The 17806-nt window shown below is 38.8% G+C and overlaps 1 protein-coding gene across 5 annotated transcripts in view; it reads right to left on the reverse strand.

Annotated features, from left to right (window-relative positions):
• The window catches only part of DYM (dymeclin), a 400054-nt gene that overhangs the window by 322991 nt on the left and 59257 nt on the right, over positions 1–17806 (reverse strand). For all 5 annotated transcript variants that reach the window (XM_055559056.1, XM_055559054.1, XM_055559053.1 and 2 more), the window contains 3 exons: positions 15148–15241; positions 14056–14189; positions 3540–3612 (listed from right to left, as the gene is read on the reverse strand). In XM_055559056.1, coding sequence (XP_055415031.1) covers positions 3540–3612; positions 14056–14189; positions 15148–15241 — 301 coding nt within the window. The remainder of the gene's footprint in view (positions 1–3539; positions 3613–14055; positions 14190–15147; positions 15242–17806) is intronic.

The following is a 17806-nucleotide window of genomic DNA, read 5'->3' on the forward strand; positions in this document are numbered from 1 at the left end:
ACTCAACTGATGAGTTCAAAACTTCAGCAGCTTTAAAGTCATCATTAATTTAATGTCACTCACTCTTCATTTATTAGTGGTCCTAATTTCTTGTCAACACTGAAATATTTGGAGAAACTGATCTTCAAACTAGGATCCAATTGGATCCTAGTTGCAAGTATTAATTAATAAAGCTCGCTGACTGCCCTTAAAAAAAAAAAAAAAAAAAAAAAAAATTTTTTCATTACAGATGAATTCTTAGAAATTCTAGGAGTTTACCACAGTTGATCCTGTTCTCCTAATGATGAAGAATCAGTTAAATTAAATTTACAGATTTCTAAATTCTTGTAATCACTCTAGTTCTTGGTAATCACTTGCATTCAATATTAACAGAATGATTTCAGAGTCTCAAATGTTTAAGCTAGAAAAGTTTTGAATTACCCACGAAGGCCATTAAAATTAGATACCTCTTGCTATTCAGCCACTAAGGCAGCACATTAAACTTCAAGTTTATAGCAAGACAGATGATAGTCAGGTGTGTCAAAGCATCGCCAGTTTTCATAGGTTAATATGACTCCTTAAATTATAAGCTGATCCGTATGGTTATAGATGAAACATCTGAAGAGGAGTTTGGTTTCACATGGAAACTGTTACCAAGACAAACCTTCTTGTAGGATGGAGTTCCAAGAACATTAAATCATAAGAAATTGTTTCAGCAGCTGGTTAAAGCTGAGTGTACATAATACAAGACATCTGGTTGTCTGTGCATTTTCAGTTCATTTAAAAAGTATAAACACATTAAAACACTGAAATGTTTGATATATTACAACACTGTCTACTTGCTCTCCAAGTGTTTAAGTGGCTGGTCTCTACACTGTATTCACGGCTTATTTACTATCTAAGGGGATTTATCATTTCCATCCCCCTTAACTTTACCACAACATTTTATCAACAACAGTAACAAAAACAAGGAACTTATTTAGGATATATATGAAATTGCTGGTATTTGGTAATAACAAATGTAATAGAGGTGGTGCTGTTTTTAAAATTAACATCAGGAACACAAGAAGCCTCACACGTACTATAATAAACAAATGGCAGGCAATACACAGGGCTTCCCTGGTGGCTAAATGTAAAGAATCTGCCTGCCAACACAGGAGATGTGGGTTCCATCCCTGGGTCGGGAAGAGCCCTGGAGAAGGAAATGACAACCCACTCCAGTATTCTTGCCTAGGAAACCCCATGGACAGGGGAGCCTGGCAGGTTACAGTCCATGGAGTCGCTAAACAATCAGATCCGACTTAGCAACTAAACAACTGACAACAAGCAATATGTCCCCTCCCACACCTGACCATATGTAACAGAAAGCTAACCACAGTGGCTTAACCAAAGTAACTGTTTGCTCTTTTAACATAAGAAGAAAATCAAAGATAAGCCATCAAGGGCTTGTGTAGTCCTTCCACAACATTACCAACACCCCACGCTCCTGGGACACTGTTCTTTCTGTGTGGCACCCATCAGCCCAGATTCAAGAAGGCCAGAGCACTGCCTCCACATCCAGGTAGGAAGAGAAGGGCCAAGGGCAATGAGCTGAAGATACATGCTCTGCAAGCTCCTGACTTCTGCTTACGTGTAACTGGCCCAAACTGTCATGGAGCCACATTTAGTTCCCAAAGAGCCTGTAAACTAAGCTGGGCACACACTTACCCCAACAATATTGGAGAAGAAGGTGAGAAAGGATACCAGGCATGTAAAGAACTGTGTCTATCATAAGAGTTCCACTACCTGGGACACCTTCTCCATGCCCTTTCCCTGTCGGTGATAACTCAGCTCTCTCAGCCCTACCTTCCAGGCTGCACGTGACCAGACCAGGTCACAACAGGGTTTGGTGGTTCTCATTTCTAAGTCTATAATACAATAAACCTATAATACAAGGGTTTCTCTTGTGGCTCAGCTAGTAAAGAATCCACCTGCAATGTGGGAGACCTGGGTTCAATCCCTTGGGTGGGTAGATCCGCTGGAGAAGGAAAAGGCTACCCACTCCAGTATTCTGGCTTGGAGAATTCCATGGACTGTATAGTCCATGGGGTCGCAAAGAGTTGGACACAACTGAGCAACTGTCACAATACAATTCTGAATGCTGCGCTCATGCACAACAGAGGCCTGTTTTCTCACAAATACCCATCTTTCCTTTTGGGCCACAGGCAAGGGGCTTATTTCCAACAATATCTCCAAACAGACTGAGATTTTGTGATGATAAATCTTAAAACCTACTTTTTCATTTCAAAAAATAACTCCTCTAAAATGTGCATTCTCGAAAATTCCCCATTTGTCCCGTGGCTAGGATGTTGTACTTCCACTGCAAGGAGCATGGGTTAGATCCCTGGTCAGGAAACTAAGATCCCACCTGCCATGTGGTGTGGCCAAAAATAAACAAATTTTTTTAAATAGTAAAATATGCATTCTCAATAGTAGGTGTGAGAGATCACCCTCCAGTGGGTGAAAATTGGTTTGTCCAGGGGTGAAAAACTTCACAGATATTATAATGATATATGGCCTTCCAGAAAGTCATAGCATATAAACATATTCAGTGTATCTGTAGTATTCAAATTTCATTAGGACTCTGGGGAGGCAATTCAGAAAAAAAAAAATTCTAAAAAGGCTCCTCTGAGAGACAAATAAGGTTGAGAATAACTGTTTTAAAAGTAACAAACATTTTGAATTATACAGGAACTGCTTCAGCTGTAGTAACAGAAATCTAGTTATAACAGTGTAAACAAGGTCTATTTTTCTTACATGAGAACTCCAGGGGTGGGGGCAGGAAGAGGGTAGTGGTAGATCTTTGTAGTAGTAGAGGTAGTGGTTGAACTTTGGTTCAGCAGCTCAATGCCCTCAAAGCAGACTTTGCTGTAAGTCTCTTAGTTCATGGTGCCAAAATGTCCAACACAACTCTAAGGAGATCTTGCCCACACTCTGGGGAATAGGACAGTGGGCTCTCACAGATGAAAATATAAATATGTCTCTTAGGTGAGTCAGGACCCCGTAAAGAGCTGTGCCTGTAAGTTTCACTGGAGGACTTCCCCCTACATCTCACTGACCACATCCAGCTTCAAGAGAAGCTAGAAATAGAAATCCAACCTCTCCAAAAGAGGCCAGATATAAAATCCAGAAGCAAGGAAGAAGGGAAGAATAAATAATGGATGGACAAAGAGCTATATCTACCATGTATGTATCAGATTCATACTGCTTTTCTCTCAAACCCTAGATTAATTAAATTTAATTAACCCTAGAATTAATAGATTAATTCTGTGCTTATCATATGCTTCACGTTGCTAAAGAGTTTATTTTCCCCTCAACAACATAAAATTCGTGTGTTGATGACGGGTCACCAAAGTCTAACTATTATCACGCAAGACAGCAAGAAGCCCATGGATGTACACGGAGGCATACATAAAAGTGATACATGAAAGTACTACAACCCACAAACTCTTCAACACGATCAATTAGCATCTTCAATACACTAAGAAGAAAAAAGTAATCCTGGCTTAGCCAGAACTTACAAGAGTGGAATATCAGTGATTAACTGCATCAAACAGCAGAGCAATTCTTCCAAAAGATCTTCTGAGTCAGAACCTGGTGAGACATATAAAAAAATTTTTTTAACAAAGTATAAAGTAGAATTCAGTTGTTTGGAAGTTCAGTTTTCATTTCTAATGAGAATAATCATTATTACAGAAACTCAGATACTAAGTTGCCCTCTGAATAAAATCTATACGCTGAGCAAGTCAACATCTACTATAATCTTCATCTAGTAGAGGAATTTTGAATGCCAGCTATTAATTATATTGGTTTTAATGTCTGAAGGCAACTATGACTTCAACAGACCAGCGGTTTTCAAATTTCTTATACTGTACTATGTCTTTTCAAATAAAAGTTATACTGAAGTCAAAGTATATAAAATAAAAACTCAAGCTGCTCCAGCTGTTTTAAATCAGAAATAGACTACCTGCACTTCTTTGCCCAATGAAAATCTGACCTTAACCTTGATCTCCTTGCAGACCCAGAAGTGCCTTCTCTGAACTCATGGAGCCCCACTGATTATAGATTGGAACCCACTGAGAGTCTAAACACCTCTTTACAAAGAGCCAAAGTCAAAATGGCTTTCCCAAGTCACAAAGTAAGCAGCAAAGGTTGGTTGCAAACTACTCTTGCAACAGAAATGCTCCTATGTCCCAAACTTCTCAAACCTAAGTGACTTTCTAACTTATGAAGTCCATCAGGATCACATGTGGCTCCCAGCTTTGGACGCTGCTGCTGCTGCTGCTAAGTCACTTCAGTCGTGTCCGACTCTGTGTGACCCCATAGGCGGCAGCCCACCAGGCTCCCCTGTCCGTGGGATTCTCCAGGCAAGAACACTGGAGTGGGTTGCCATTTCCTTCTCCAATGCATGAAAGTGAAAAGTGAAAGTGAAGTCGCTTAGTCGTGTCCAACTCTTAGCGACCCCATGGACTGCAGCCTATCAGGCTCCTCCATCCATGAGATTTTCCAGTACTGACACCTATATCTACGAAATTCTTTCTTCCCTCAGTTTCTATGACTTCTTTCTAACCCACTACTTTTTCATTTCACTCCCAGTATCCACTTCCTCAGAATACCCTTCAACACTGGCACACACCCAACTCTCTTGCTCACCCTAAATTAAAACAATCATCTGCACAGCATCTATGCCTTGTGCATCAGTCTGTTATTGTAAATGCTGGCTGCATTATCCCAGAGCTTTTGACTACAAGTAAAGCAGGCCCCTGCAGGCCCCTATTGGACTTTGGGGCTTCCCAGGTGGCACTAGTGGTAAAGAACCTGCCTGTCAGTGCAGGCAGATGCCAGAGACAAGGGTTCAATCCCTGGGTCAGGAAGATCCCCTGGAGGAGGGCATAGCAACCCACTCCAGTATTCCTGGAGAATCCCATGGACAAAGAAACTTGGTTGGTGGGCTACAGTCCGAAGGGTCGCAAAGAGTCGGACACAAGTGAAGCAACTTTGCAAGCACATATACATGCACTGGAGTTTGACCCTCTTACGGGAAAAAGAGAAACAGACGAAGAGTTTGGCACATAATGTACACTCAATACATGTTCACTGAACTGAATACAGGTGTCCAAGTCCAAATTTAGCAGTTGCTTCTAAAACATCAAAGCACTTGGCATCTCAAAGAGAAGTTTAGCAATTCTTTTTTCTAGACCACAATATCACCTGGTATTCAGTTTGAAGAAATTCCTTCCTGCCTTGCCATAAATAGAAGTAACTGGCACAGCAGCCCTCTGAGAGGTCAGTGCAAAGCTTGAAGAGAATATTAAATCATACTGAAGACATCAATCAATGCTAAAAAGAATACACAGCAAGACTCAAGTTCAATAACCACGTTAAGTCTCACTCTAGAAGCAGTAGGTCACTACCACTTAGCTCAACAAGTGGAAGAAAGTCAGAGCCAACTCAATCTTTCTCCTCCAGAGCTGTCCAACATGACCCATGCGAGTTAATAACCTATTCCAACAAGTGGTTTGTGGCAAGTATTAATAATATATACTCAGTATGTATTTGCTGAACTGTCATTCCATGCCTTACCCTAGAGAACGTGGTGACCCAGACCCAGTAACCTTCAGAATCACTCACTGATTTCCTAAAGAACATTTTAGACCAAATAAGTTGACCAGTTTACTAACATACCCCTGGTTTAGCCAAGCAGCCTGCACAAGTTTTTTAATTACAGAGGTGAGGGAACAAGTGCTCAGGACCCACAGATGGCACCTAATTGGATTTTTTTTTTCCCTCCAGGAATGTAAACACATCTAAATTTCAAATTTTAAAATGGTGACAAAGACCTCTCTTTGGATCCATGTGCTATCCAAATCATGACTTCAGTCAAGTTAACAGCCAGTTAACTAAGGAGTACATTCACAGCTTCGTTATCAATGTAATCCTAATGAAAATAATGTTGATAAATCCATCTCATACAAGTAAAACATAGCATTTCAAGGCCAAAGTTCTAACAAAACTAAAGATAAGAATAAGCAAATTCCAAGTGAAATTTCTGACAATTTCCATTTACTAAAACAAAAACATTCTTGTATAATACTATATTCTTATTTCTGGGGTTACTCTAGAAGCAAATAATTGCAAGGCAAGTGAAGAATGATAAGATTTGACTGCTTATCAGGCTTTACATTAAGCAAGTCACTCATACTGCCTTATTTTCCACGCATCATTTATCACTCAGCTTCCATATGAGGCCAAACATCTTCCTTAGTTTCAATTAAAAGCAAGTAAATATAAAACTCACCTGCCAAAAATTACAGTAACACATTCATGCATTTCTTACAGTTTGCAGGTCCATGACAAAGTAAATTGATGTCCTCTAAGTAAAGGACTTTGCAGAGATTTGAATGTGTTTACTGTATTGTGAAGTTTTACAAACCAGAGTTGTGTGTGTGCTTTTTTAAATCTCTTAAAGAGTTTTAAATTGCCTCTATAGCTCCAGCCAAATATTTTAATACTTTAAATCATAAACATTCCATTCTCTCTAGCCCACATTAATCCTAACAATAACTCTTAAGGAGTAGGTATCATCATCATTTCACAGATCAAGGCTCAAAGAGGCTATTTACCTACAATAAGTGGCAGAGTTCAGATTTAACCTAAATTCAGACTTCCAAAGGGAGGGTGGGGGTGGAATTTACAAATTACTTTTAAAGACCCATTTCTATACAAAGCTAGAAAAAAAAATCCAGTCAACCAATCCAAGTGTCACTGAAGACCCTACAAATCCCTGGTGAGTATTCTGAGCCACATTAAGGAAGACACTGCAAATACCACAGATCATTTTACACATCAAGGTGATATCCTACACAGCCATCAATACATACTCAAGTCCTTGACTTAAATATCTCAAACAATGAATAAATACAATCTTTTATTAAGAATATTTTGCAGAACAAGGCCACTGAAACCTCACCCCATCCTTGAGGTTCTCCCACTTTAAAGCCCAAACGCCACTTCAGTAGTCCCTAGGAGTATCAGCAGAGGGAGGCACAAACACGAGAAAGCAAAGATAAAGAAAGACAAGATTTCTGGTCACTCACAGCTCTAATGGGCTTCCTTTGTGGCTCAGCTGATAAAGAACCCTCCTGCAATGTGGGAGACCTGGGTTCGATCCCCGGGTTGGGAAGATCCCTTGAGGAAGGGAACGGCTACCCACTCCAGTATTCTGGTCAGGAAAATTCCATGGGGTAGCAAAGAGTTGGACACGACTGAGAGACTTTCACGTCACTTCACAGCTCTAATAATCTATACCTGAAACTAAGCTGTGGTTGGTCCCTGTTAGTGCTTTCTGTTTGGCACCCATTCGGTATCATACAGAAGACTCAACTGTCTCATTTTGACCTTAGGGAGAGAACCAGAGATGATAAAACATTGTCATGATAAAACGCCTCCCATCAGAGTCAGAAGGATGGCAGGTGTGGAAGAAAGGGAGAAAAGAAAAATTTTTACAGCACTTACTCAAGGAAGGGGAAAAAATATCACTGATAGAAAACTAAGCAGCAACCAGAAAAAAGAAACATACGGGTCACTTAAATCAGGTTACACGTTGTTACTGAAAGGAATATTAAAAGACAGAGAGCAAATGGCTGCTGTTTTCTTTACATTCAGAAAGTCAAACTAGGGCTTCCCTGGTGACTCAGTGGTAAAGAATCTGCCTGCCAATGCAGGAGACACCGGTTCAATCCCTGATCCGGGAAGATACACCACAGCTATTAAGCCTGTGCTCTGGAGTCCATGAGCCACAACTGCTGAGCCCACGTGCCACAACAACTGAAGCCATGTGCCCTGGAGTCCGCAACAAGGGAAGCCACTGCAGTGAGAAGCCTCTGCACCGAGACTAAAGAGTAGCCCCCACTCTCTGCAACTAGAGAAAAGCCCGTGCAGCAACGAAGACTCAGCACAGCCGAAAATAAATTAATTAATTAATTTAAAAGTCAAACTGTCAGTTTCTCAATGCTGCCCAACACTGTGCTAATACAGGTACTTAAAACTTGAGAATTAACAGAGCCGCACTCCAAAGAGGACTTGAAAGTTCAGAGCAAGACTCTTAAAATGAAGACACATAGCTAGATTACACTTATTACAAACTCATACTCAGAAAAATCATGGTTTTTCTGCGGGTCTAGGTTACTGTCTATTTTAGTTGTAAAGCTAATACTGGCATTATCCTAAAGTGTTAAAAATCATACTTAAGCTTCTAATTAGCAAAATCAAACATGCCTCCATAAATCAGTTAAGGAAAAGCAAATGGATTCACTGTTCTCTAAAAATAAAACTGGTCTACATTTCCATGCATTACAATATTTATAAACCTGTGTCCTACCCATTCCAATAAAATCTGCAATAATTCTGGTTGAGTGCTATTACTGTGGTCAAACAGAAATGCTTCTGTTTACCCTCAAGGATAATACAGTCTATGAGATTTCATCATAAAATGTGCTGTTAGTAAAATTTAATTCATTCTATTCCACCGATTACATAAAAGAAGGGGAGAGAAAGAAATACCATGAATCACACTCTCACCTATTATATGACCAAAAACAAGTCAAGAATTCCTAGAAACACTTTATTTTTCTGCAAAGTCAGATTATAAATCTTATAAGCTGAATATTTTAAAAGAATAAATCTATGCTAAATCTACACTTTCTTTTTTCTCTGAGCCACATTTTTCAACTATTGTGGGGGTTTTTTTGTATTATTTATCCATAACTAATGAGATTAAACTATGAAGTTTTATGTTAAGACAAAAATAAAATACATATCACTCAACACAACTGTGTGCCCCCAACACAATTTCTGGTTTATCGGCCCCAGGTGTAAGGGACCAGAGCAAACGGAAAAAGAGCAGTAAAGCCCGCCATCGTGGGAGCCTAAGCACCTCCAAACACACCTCAGATTTGGAAGGTAATTCCAAAGAGCTTCAAAACAGTTTTAAGCCAGACGTGAATGTGAAGGAAAGTGGTTGTGTTCCAGAGGTGTGATTACAGACTTTTTTTCCGTAAATTTCCATCTCATATAATTTTTTCTTGTTCATTTTGGTCTCTCACAAATCGTAAGTTTTCTCACCTGTATGGGATCCTTGGCTCCCACTGCCAAAAGCTCCAGGTGCAGAGGCACAGCCTGCCACGCGGGGGCTGCCAGCAGAGGGCTCTGAGATGCTTCACAGAAGGGCACCCAAATGTCAGTTTCTCTGAGTCTTTCCCTGTTTTTTGGTTCATTTATTCAGAAGAGTATCCACTTATGGCAGGAAAGGAAGTGGGGTGGGTAAAACCCCAGTGTCAGCATTCTAGAAGCCAAGTCAAGACGCCTTACTCTTACATGTAGCCTCTTCTCCCAACCCTGTTCTCCCTACACCACTGCCTCCACTGTGTCCGAGAACTTATACAGGGAGGCCCCGCTGGTCCAGCCTCTATAGAGAACAGATTTCAGTATTAAACTGGGAAAGGGGTGGTCCCACGATGCACGTCACAAGAGTAGAGACCTTCCAGTCAATCCCCTTGCTTGTCTGCCTTTGGAGACACCTGGCACTTCCAATTCCTAAACCTCTCCAGAGTTCTGTGGCAAGAACTGGCTTATTTCCAGAATTCTCCAACCCTGAAGGCATTTAGCTCCCAGCTTTCAGTGGTCAGTTTAGCTCAGCATCACTCAGTTTTCCAACTTGCAAATTGTGATTAACACTGTCTCCCCCTCTTTGTCTTTAACCTAATAAATTTATAACTTGTTCAAAATTCCTTTACTTATCTTTTCTGGGGGTTTCAGGAGAGAGCAAAGATGATCATGTATATTTAATCCACTATGCTTGAGAGCAAGTCCTACAAAATAAATAATTTTAAAAAATAAATATGGGGAAAGGGAGGAAGGCTCAAGAGGGAGGGGACATATGTACACATATAGCTGATTCACTTTGTTGTACAGCAGAAACTGACACAATATTGTAGAGCAATTAGATGCCAATAAAAAATAATAAATGAAAAAAAAATTTTAACATATATATATTGAACTACTCTGTGCCAATAAAACGTACTCAAGCAAGCCTTTTACCTGGACTTGACAAGTCTCTTTTCTAATCTGCACAGAGCTGTGCTAACTGGTTCTCAGGCCCCTCAAGCCCACAGCCCCTGCTCTACCCAGCTCTCCCTGCCAAGGCTGCCTCTTTTTTGCTTCTATCTTCAGTCTCTCAATATCCAATATCTTCCTTCATTTGAAAAATTCGTTTTAAACTTTGTAAGAAACTATAATTGCCTTCCACTGGCAGCAGTACTGTGGAGTGGTTACTCCAAAGAGCCCTCCTGTACAAAAATAATGAGTTCTTGGCTAAAATAAACTCTTCAGTGCACTAATGGGCTTCCAGAAAGTAAAGGAAATCTCCCAAGGACCCCAGCACCATAACCAAAAAGAATAACCACAAGTGAACACTCTGTGGCTTGAATCTGAAGTAAAACACTGAGCAAAAAGCAAACTCTTAAGGACAGGGTATCCCTGAGGATGAAGCCAGCTACTGGGAGACCTAAGCCTTCAGCCTGGCCACTGGGACACTGAACTTGACAGCCCCATTAAGCCAAGAACTGCTAAGGGAGACTAAAGTGGTCGATGCTGCGGTCTCTGGGTCCCTTTAGAAGCAAATGCAAATCCCTCTCTTACTTGGGGCCTTAGATTAAGATCAAACAAATAGAAGTTCACAGTCAGCATTATCAAAGACTTAAGGAAACAAGCCACTGTAAATGCTTAAAGAAACCAGCAACAGATTTAGGTCCCCAAGGACTTAAAATATTGGCTTTATGCATACAAAATATAAAATATCAGTTATTGTGTCAGCAAGAACAGGACATAATACCGACACTGAGGAAAGAAAAACTTGCACTGAAAGCAAAGGGAGAATGCAGACAATTTTGTAGTACTTCACAGTTTTGCCTAGGGCTGGTTTTGTCCCTTTATTCCTGAAAGCATGGAATCATGGAAAGAGCTATCTTTGCATAATGATACAAATTCCCTCCAGCAAACAATCTACTACCACTTCATACAGAGCCCACAGGAAAATGTTCAAATATTAAATCTTCACATATTTCAATTATAGACTGAAAGCATACTGAGAGTCACTTAACCCTCATAAAGACAGCCTCACTGAATATGGCAGTAATACCCATCTGATCATGGCAATATTGCAGTGAATTGGGATAAACAAAAAAATGCAGTATGCTACAATAACCCAACAACCCTAAAAGGCCTCAGATGATTTGTTCAGTTGTTTGCAGACAGTCCTCTACATTTGTCAATTTAACCTTCAAAGAATCCTTACCATTGTATATTTATCTATTCTTGAACAGTCTTTCACACAACTAAGTCAAATATTCATACACTGGCTAATCAATGAATATTTTCAGCTACCGTACAGTGAGGTTCCATTTTTTTCCATTCAATAGTGTCTGTGCAATCATTTAATTGTATCATACCTTTATAAACTGTAAAAAGACACTGACAGAAAATATCAATGTCACTAAGACTTACAGTAGTGATAAGGAGTCTCAAACGAACAACCTAAAGCTAAGATGAAAATAATTTTACATATGCCAAAAACAGAAAGTCTTTAACCTTAAGAAGATGTCCACTGGACTTAAGCTGGTGGACAAACAGCAGCTCAGCTGCAAATGAAAAGAACAAAAGAGCATTATAATCTCCTGAACTGCTAAGCAAATAAAGGAAAAGGACAGTCTGTCAACACACAGAACCATCAACTACCCGCCCTCACGGACGGCTCCTTCAGTGAGACAACCATCGTGATAAAGTGGCCGTGATTAAGGAGTGTCACCTGCCCTGACTTGACATGAAGCCATGTGGGATGTACAACAAAACTATGGTTCTCAAGCATGGATGTGAGTAGGGAGTACAGCAAGGGTGACCAAAAGTGTACACTGTATCTCTCAAGCACATCAATCTTCTCAATGGTAAATCATGAATAAATGCTTTTATATTAAAATAAAAATGATATTATATTAAACAAAGCACAACATTTCCCTAATTCTTCTCACATAACGCAAAACAAAGTTTTGGGTTTGCAGGTAATGGCTGGACTATGCTCTCAGGCTCAGTGGGGATAAACATTCACTCCATTAATGTTGACAGAACTTCCTGGAAAGGAACGCAATTCACTAACAGAACTACATTTGGCACAGTTGGGACCACAAAGACAAAGCCTAACATTAACAAAACTAACACATGCAAGGCACAATCCCCATTAAAAGCTCTAATCATTTAAACACCAGTATATATTTAACAAATATAGAAGGCTGATAATCAAAGTAGTAAATTAAATATATTAATGTATAAAGCCCTATGTGGGCAAGAAAGCCCAATGAAGGCAGACATGTTTTGAAAAAATGAACCCAGGAAACTCAGAAGCAAAAGTGCCTTTGCCTTGAGAAAGAGAGAAGCAAACATGAAAGGTAGATGCAAAACTACATTCCTTCTATTTGCAGGGCAGCAAAGGAGACAGACATAGAGAACAGAATTATAGACACAGGTGTGGGGGAGAAGGAGAGGGAAGGATGTAACAGAGAGTTAACATGGAAACATACACATTACCGTATGTAAAACAGACAGCCGATGGGAATTTGCTGTGTGACTCAGGGAACTCAAACCAGGGCTCTGTAATAGCCCAGAAGGGTGGGACAGCGAGGAAGGTGGGAGGCAGGTTCAAGAGGGAGGGGGACACAGGTCTGCCTATGGCTGATTCCTGCTGATGTTTGGTAGAAACCAACACAATACTGTGGAGCTATTATCCTTCAATTAAATATAAAGTTTTAAAAACTGCATTCCTTGTATTTCATTTGTTAATAATCTCATTATTTTCCAGATTATAAGTTTTAATGCTAAGAAATGAAACACCAGCAGTTGATCCTGAAAATTATAGGCCCTCCTAACTACTGAGGAAAAAAAAATTCTCACCAATATCAGGAGAAAATTATAAACTCTTCCTATAACTTCAGAAAAAGACAATATACTTTGGCATCATAAAACTATCCTTTAAAATGTTATTTCTCAAAGAACAAAAGATTACTGTAGTCAAGAAGAATGAAAAATCTTATTTCCGATCTATTATTTTCTGTCTTCATATCAAATGTGGGTTTCTTTGTAGCATTTATTATAACTTAGAATTATTTGTTACTTCTTTAAAAAAAAATAAAGCTTGAGCTTCCACATTTTTTGTTTATATTTTACTGTGCTCTTAATGAGGTCCTGTCACATTCTTGCCATTGAATATTTGTATGTAGGTTGATGTGAAAGAATAAATGATGAATAAAAGCAAAATAAAATAAAATTGTTATTTCTGATCAAGGAGTCCCAAATATATCCAGACTCAGAGACTGTTATGTCCCACGAAAGTAACTTTTAACATTTATGAAGTCTGTAATTCTGATTGGTTGTCTCCCTTAATAACGTACTAGCCTACTGTACATGCACACATGCTCAGTCACTCAGTCATGTCTGACTCCTTGCCACCCTCCTCCAAGGACTGCAGCCCGCTAGGTTCCTCTGTCCATGGGAGTCTCCAGGCAAGAATACTGAAGCGGTTGCCATTTCCTCCTCCTGGGGATCTTCCTGACCCAGGGAACAAAACCTGTGTCTCCTGCCTTGGCAAGAGGATTCTTTACCACTATGCCACCTGGGAAGCCCAGTAATGGCATTTAAATTAACATTTGCTTCCTAAAAAAAGAAATATCTGTGATATATACAGAAGTCAAAATAAATAAAAGTCTCAATCCTACCAGCTTCCTTATTTAAAACAAAAAAAAAAAGAAAAAAAATCTATGAGTCTCAGCTAGCTTAAATTAATATAGGCAAAGAAATAGGAATGGTGTCAGGTCATTTAAAAATGAAAATTATGAGGAAAAGTAGAATTTTCAAAATTGTGTTTTTATTTTTCAAATTCTATCCTTATGTTACACATGCTACCCCCAGAACGTCATCTAAGGCAAGACTTACTGTAACTGCCAGGAGATTTTTCTTCATAAGTAAAATGAAGTTGTAACTCTTCCTCTGACATCTCACAAATGAACACTTTCAGCAAACAGCAAATAATAAACAAAGCATTGTGTGTCTGCCAGATGAAGATGTGGCTAGAAAGGAAAGAACAAATCACACAAAAATCAGTGTTTAATCATGAGCACAATCCATTTATTTCTAGTCCATGATTTCTCATTTTGCTTGTAATATTAGAATAATGTCCATATCTTTCTTTATGGCCCATGATTTATGACACTGGGCCAATGACATCTACTACAGTTTACCTCATACTTTATTCTGTATTTTACACAATGAGTCAATTTAGAAAAACTTTTTCCTTTAGGCATGACTGCTCTTTGTTCTTAACATTATAGTTGTCCCATATACAAGCAATTCAAACAAAACTAAACTAAAAACAGAAAAAATAAAAAATACAATAACAAAGAAAATGCATGCAAATACACAACCGAATTTTAAATGGGGCATCACCAGTTGTACAGTATTTGTATACCTGCTATTTGTATTAATAATCATGGACTCAGAACAATTTTAATTGAATTCAACATAAATTGTTTGGAAACAGGGAAATGAGCAATCTTTTAAGATACTATCATCCAAAAATAGTTTCAAAAAATTCTTGAGTGCATAAAAGGTGAACCTTCCACTATATAAATATAAAACCATAATGTCTAATCTGAACCTTCATTCATCTAATATGTAAGAAATAAAGGACACAAATGTAGAATGAAATAATACTCACACTAAGTCATTAAACTAATCCAGCAGTGAAAATATGAAAAAATTAACTTTTTAATAATAATTACACAATTAATCTTCTTAAAGAATATATTTCTAAAGACTGTCTAAAATGCTAACTAAAATCAGATTCAAGAATTTATTATCTCACCTTAATGACTTGGACAGTTAATTAAAACCTCTTTTACTTTTTCCCTGAATACTGAGAATAATTCCTTTATAGCTTTCAAAAGACCATAACCTATTTCTACCAATAAGTGAATAATTGTCATACTGTTAAATATAAATTAAATTTAGAGAGAGCAGCCAGCTTACTTCTGACATTCTGCTGAAAGTTTTAGTTCTTTGGTTCTAGAAAGGAAGACCTTAATTAGTGCACCAAGGTTTCCTGTTCGAGGATTATTTTCAACTGCAAGAGAAGAAAAGGTTTTAAAAAGTTAAAGTTAAGAACTGAAATCAAAGTGGACACATCATAACATTTCTAAAACCAAATGTCAAATTGAAGTTGCTCAGGGACCAAGCTTATTGTCAATTTCAAATCTAACTGGGGGAATTAGCAATGAGAGACATTGCTGCTTGGTCTTAATTCTAAACAGCAAAAAATTATTTACAAGTGAAAATGACAGAAACTATAGGAGAAAAGTTATCTCAGAACTCAAAACTGCAAAGAAAAGATGTACATGGGAATAAGTACACCATTAGAGCACACCTGTTTAGTGCTCAATAACTGTCCAATTAGCCCAGGTCTATCTACTGGGTATGTGTTCTTATCGCACACAGCTTGAGAGCAGACCCAAATAACTGCATAATGTTCTCATTATGATAAATGTGTAGCACCTTGCTAATTCAAGTGTGGTTCATGGACTAGCTGCAACAGCATTTACCTGGGAGCTTGTTGGAAGTGCAGAATCCCATGGCCACCCTACACTACTGAAGTTGACAGTGCTTCTCAAAGTTCAACATGCATTTAAATCACACAGCATCCTCATTAAAGTTTATATTCTGATTCCACATGTGTGGAGTGACTCTGCATCTGTGACAGTCTCCCAGGTGATGCCCACTGCTGCTGGGTGGAGAACTCCACTAATGAGTACCAAGGGGCAACTAAGTTAGGGAAGGTTTTATCCAGCTTTCATAATCCAGAATAGGCATGTGATTAGATATCATTAGAGTTTCACTCTGAATCAAAAATTTCCTACTTTAAGCTCTGGGTTTAGCTTAAAAGTCCCGGAAGATTCCACATGCCTCAGAGCAATTCAGCCTGCACACTGCAGCTCCTGAGACGGCGTGCGGCAACTACTGAAGCCCATGCCCCTAAAGCCTGAGCTCTGGAGCTTCAGGAGCCAGAGTAAGAACAGGGCATATCTGACAGGAAGGCAGAAAAGCATGTGGAACTAGACTACAGAAAGTGTTCAAAGCTCAACTCCACCACTTGACTAGCTGTGTGACACCTGTCAACTTCTTTAACCTCTCTGTACCTCAGTTTCTTCACCTATAAAATTCAGATAATGATAATACTTAATAGAAAACTAATTTGACTCTAGAGCTTGAATCCGTTAACTAAAATGACTGTGTGAAAAAGGAATTCTCTGTGTCCACAGGAGTTCAAGCAAAGTCTAGGTAATACTCAGATAATGATAATAATCTCACTAAAATACCTATTCCCATTGGGAATACCCAATGGATGCCCAAGGTCCAATAACCAATATACCGAAAACACAGAGGACAGAGACATGTTAACATCTATGTAGATGCAATCAACAAAATCTCACTGTGGAAAACTCTTACTATCCACTTTCTTCAATAAGAAAAAATTGAGGGGGGGAGGGAAAGACAAATTCAGGAGGAATTAGCTATGAAAAAGAATTGTACAGACATATTAACTAATAATAATGTGTGTACTTTATTTGGCTCCTGATTCAAACAAACTGAGACAAATAAAAATCTGAACAGTCACTGGATGTTTTATGATACTAAAAATTTGTTTGTAGTAGATAATGGTATTTTTTCCTTTAAAAACTCATTACTATGATATACATACCACAATACCTATGGATGAAAAATATAATGCTTAAGGTTTGTGCCAAATTAATTATGTGAGGATATGTTTTTGGATTCATATACACTTTTTAAATTTGTGCACTTTTCTACACATGTTTATATGTCAATAAATAAGTGAGAGATATAGATGATGCCTTCAAAGTGTGGTGCTGGAGAAGACTCATGAAAGTTCTCTGGACAGCAAGATCAAACCAGTCAATCTTAAGGGAGATCAACCCTGAATATTCACTGGAAGGACTGATGCTGAAGCTCCAGTATTTCAGTTATCTGATATGAAGAGATGACTCACTGGAAAAGTCCCTGATGATGGGAAAGATCAAGGGCATAAGGGGAAGAGGGCGTCAGAGGATGAGATGGTTGGATGGCATCACTGATGCAATGAACACAAACTTGGGCAAACTCCAGGAGATGGTGAGGGACAGGGAGGCCTGGCATGCTGCAGTCCACAGGTTGCAAAGAGTCGGACATGACTAGGCAACTGAACAACAGATGAAACAAGACTGGCCATGAGTTGAAAATGACTGGAACTGGGAGATGAACATATGGGAGGTCATTTTATTATTCTCTGTCTGCCTTTGTATGGGTGTGAATTTTTTTCAAAATAAGGAATTAAAACACCCATGAAGAAATACACAAAAATCAATGCTCAGGAAAAATGCTGAATGAGGACAGTCCTTTTCCACCCCAAAAAAACAGGAAACCCTTTAACAAAATACAAATTCTATAGAACTGAACAAAAGTTTTATTTGTTGGATCATTAGCAGGCCTAACAGCTAAAAGTACTTTTGTCTACTCCAACCAGAACACTCAACGCTAATCGTCTCACCTGATACCTTGCTATACAGATTCAAAGGTAACAAGTCCCAAAAAACAACTGGTAAGAAGTAAACAAAGTGAACACAGAGCAATCTTC

The sequence above is a fragment of the Bubalus kerabau genome, chromosome 21, assembly GCF_029407905.1.
Source record: "Bubalus kerabau isolate K-KA32 ecotype Philippines breed swamp buffalo chromosome 21, PCC_UOA_SB_1v2, whole genome shotgun sequence".
In the NCBI taxonomy this organism is placed as follows: domain Eukaryota; kingdom Metazoa; phylum Chordata; class Mammalia; order Artiodactyla; family Bovidae; genus Bubalus; species Bubalus kerabau.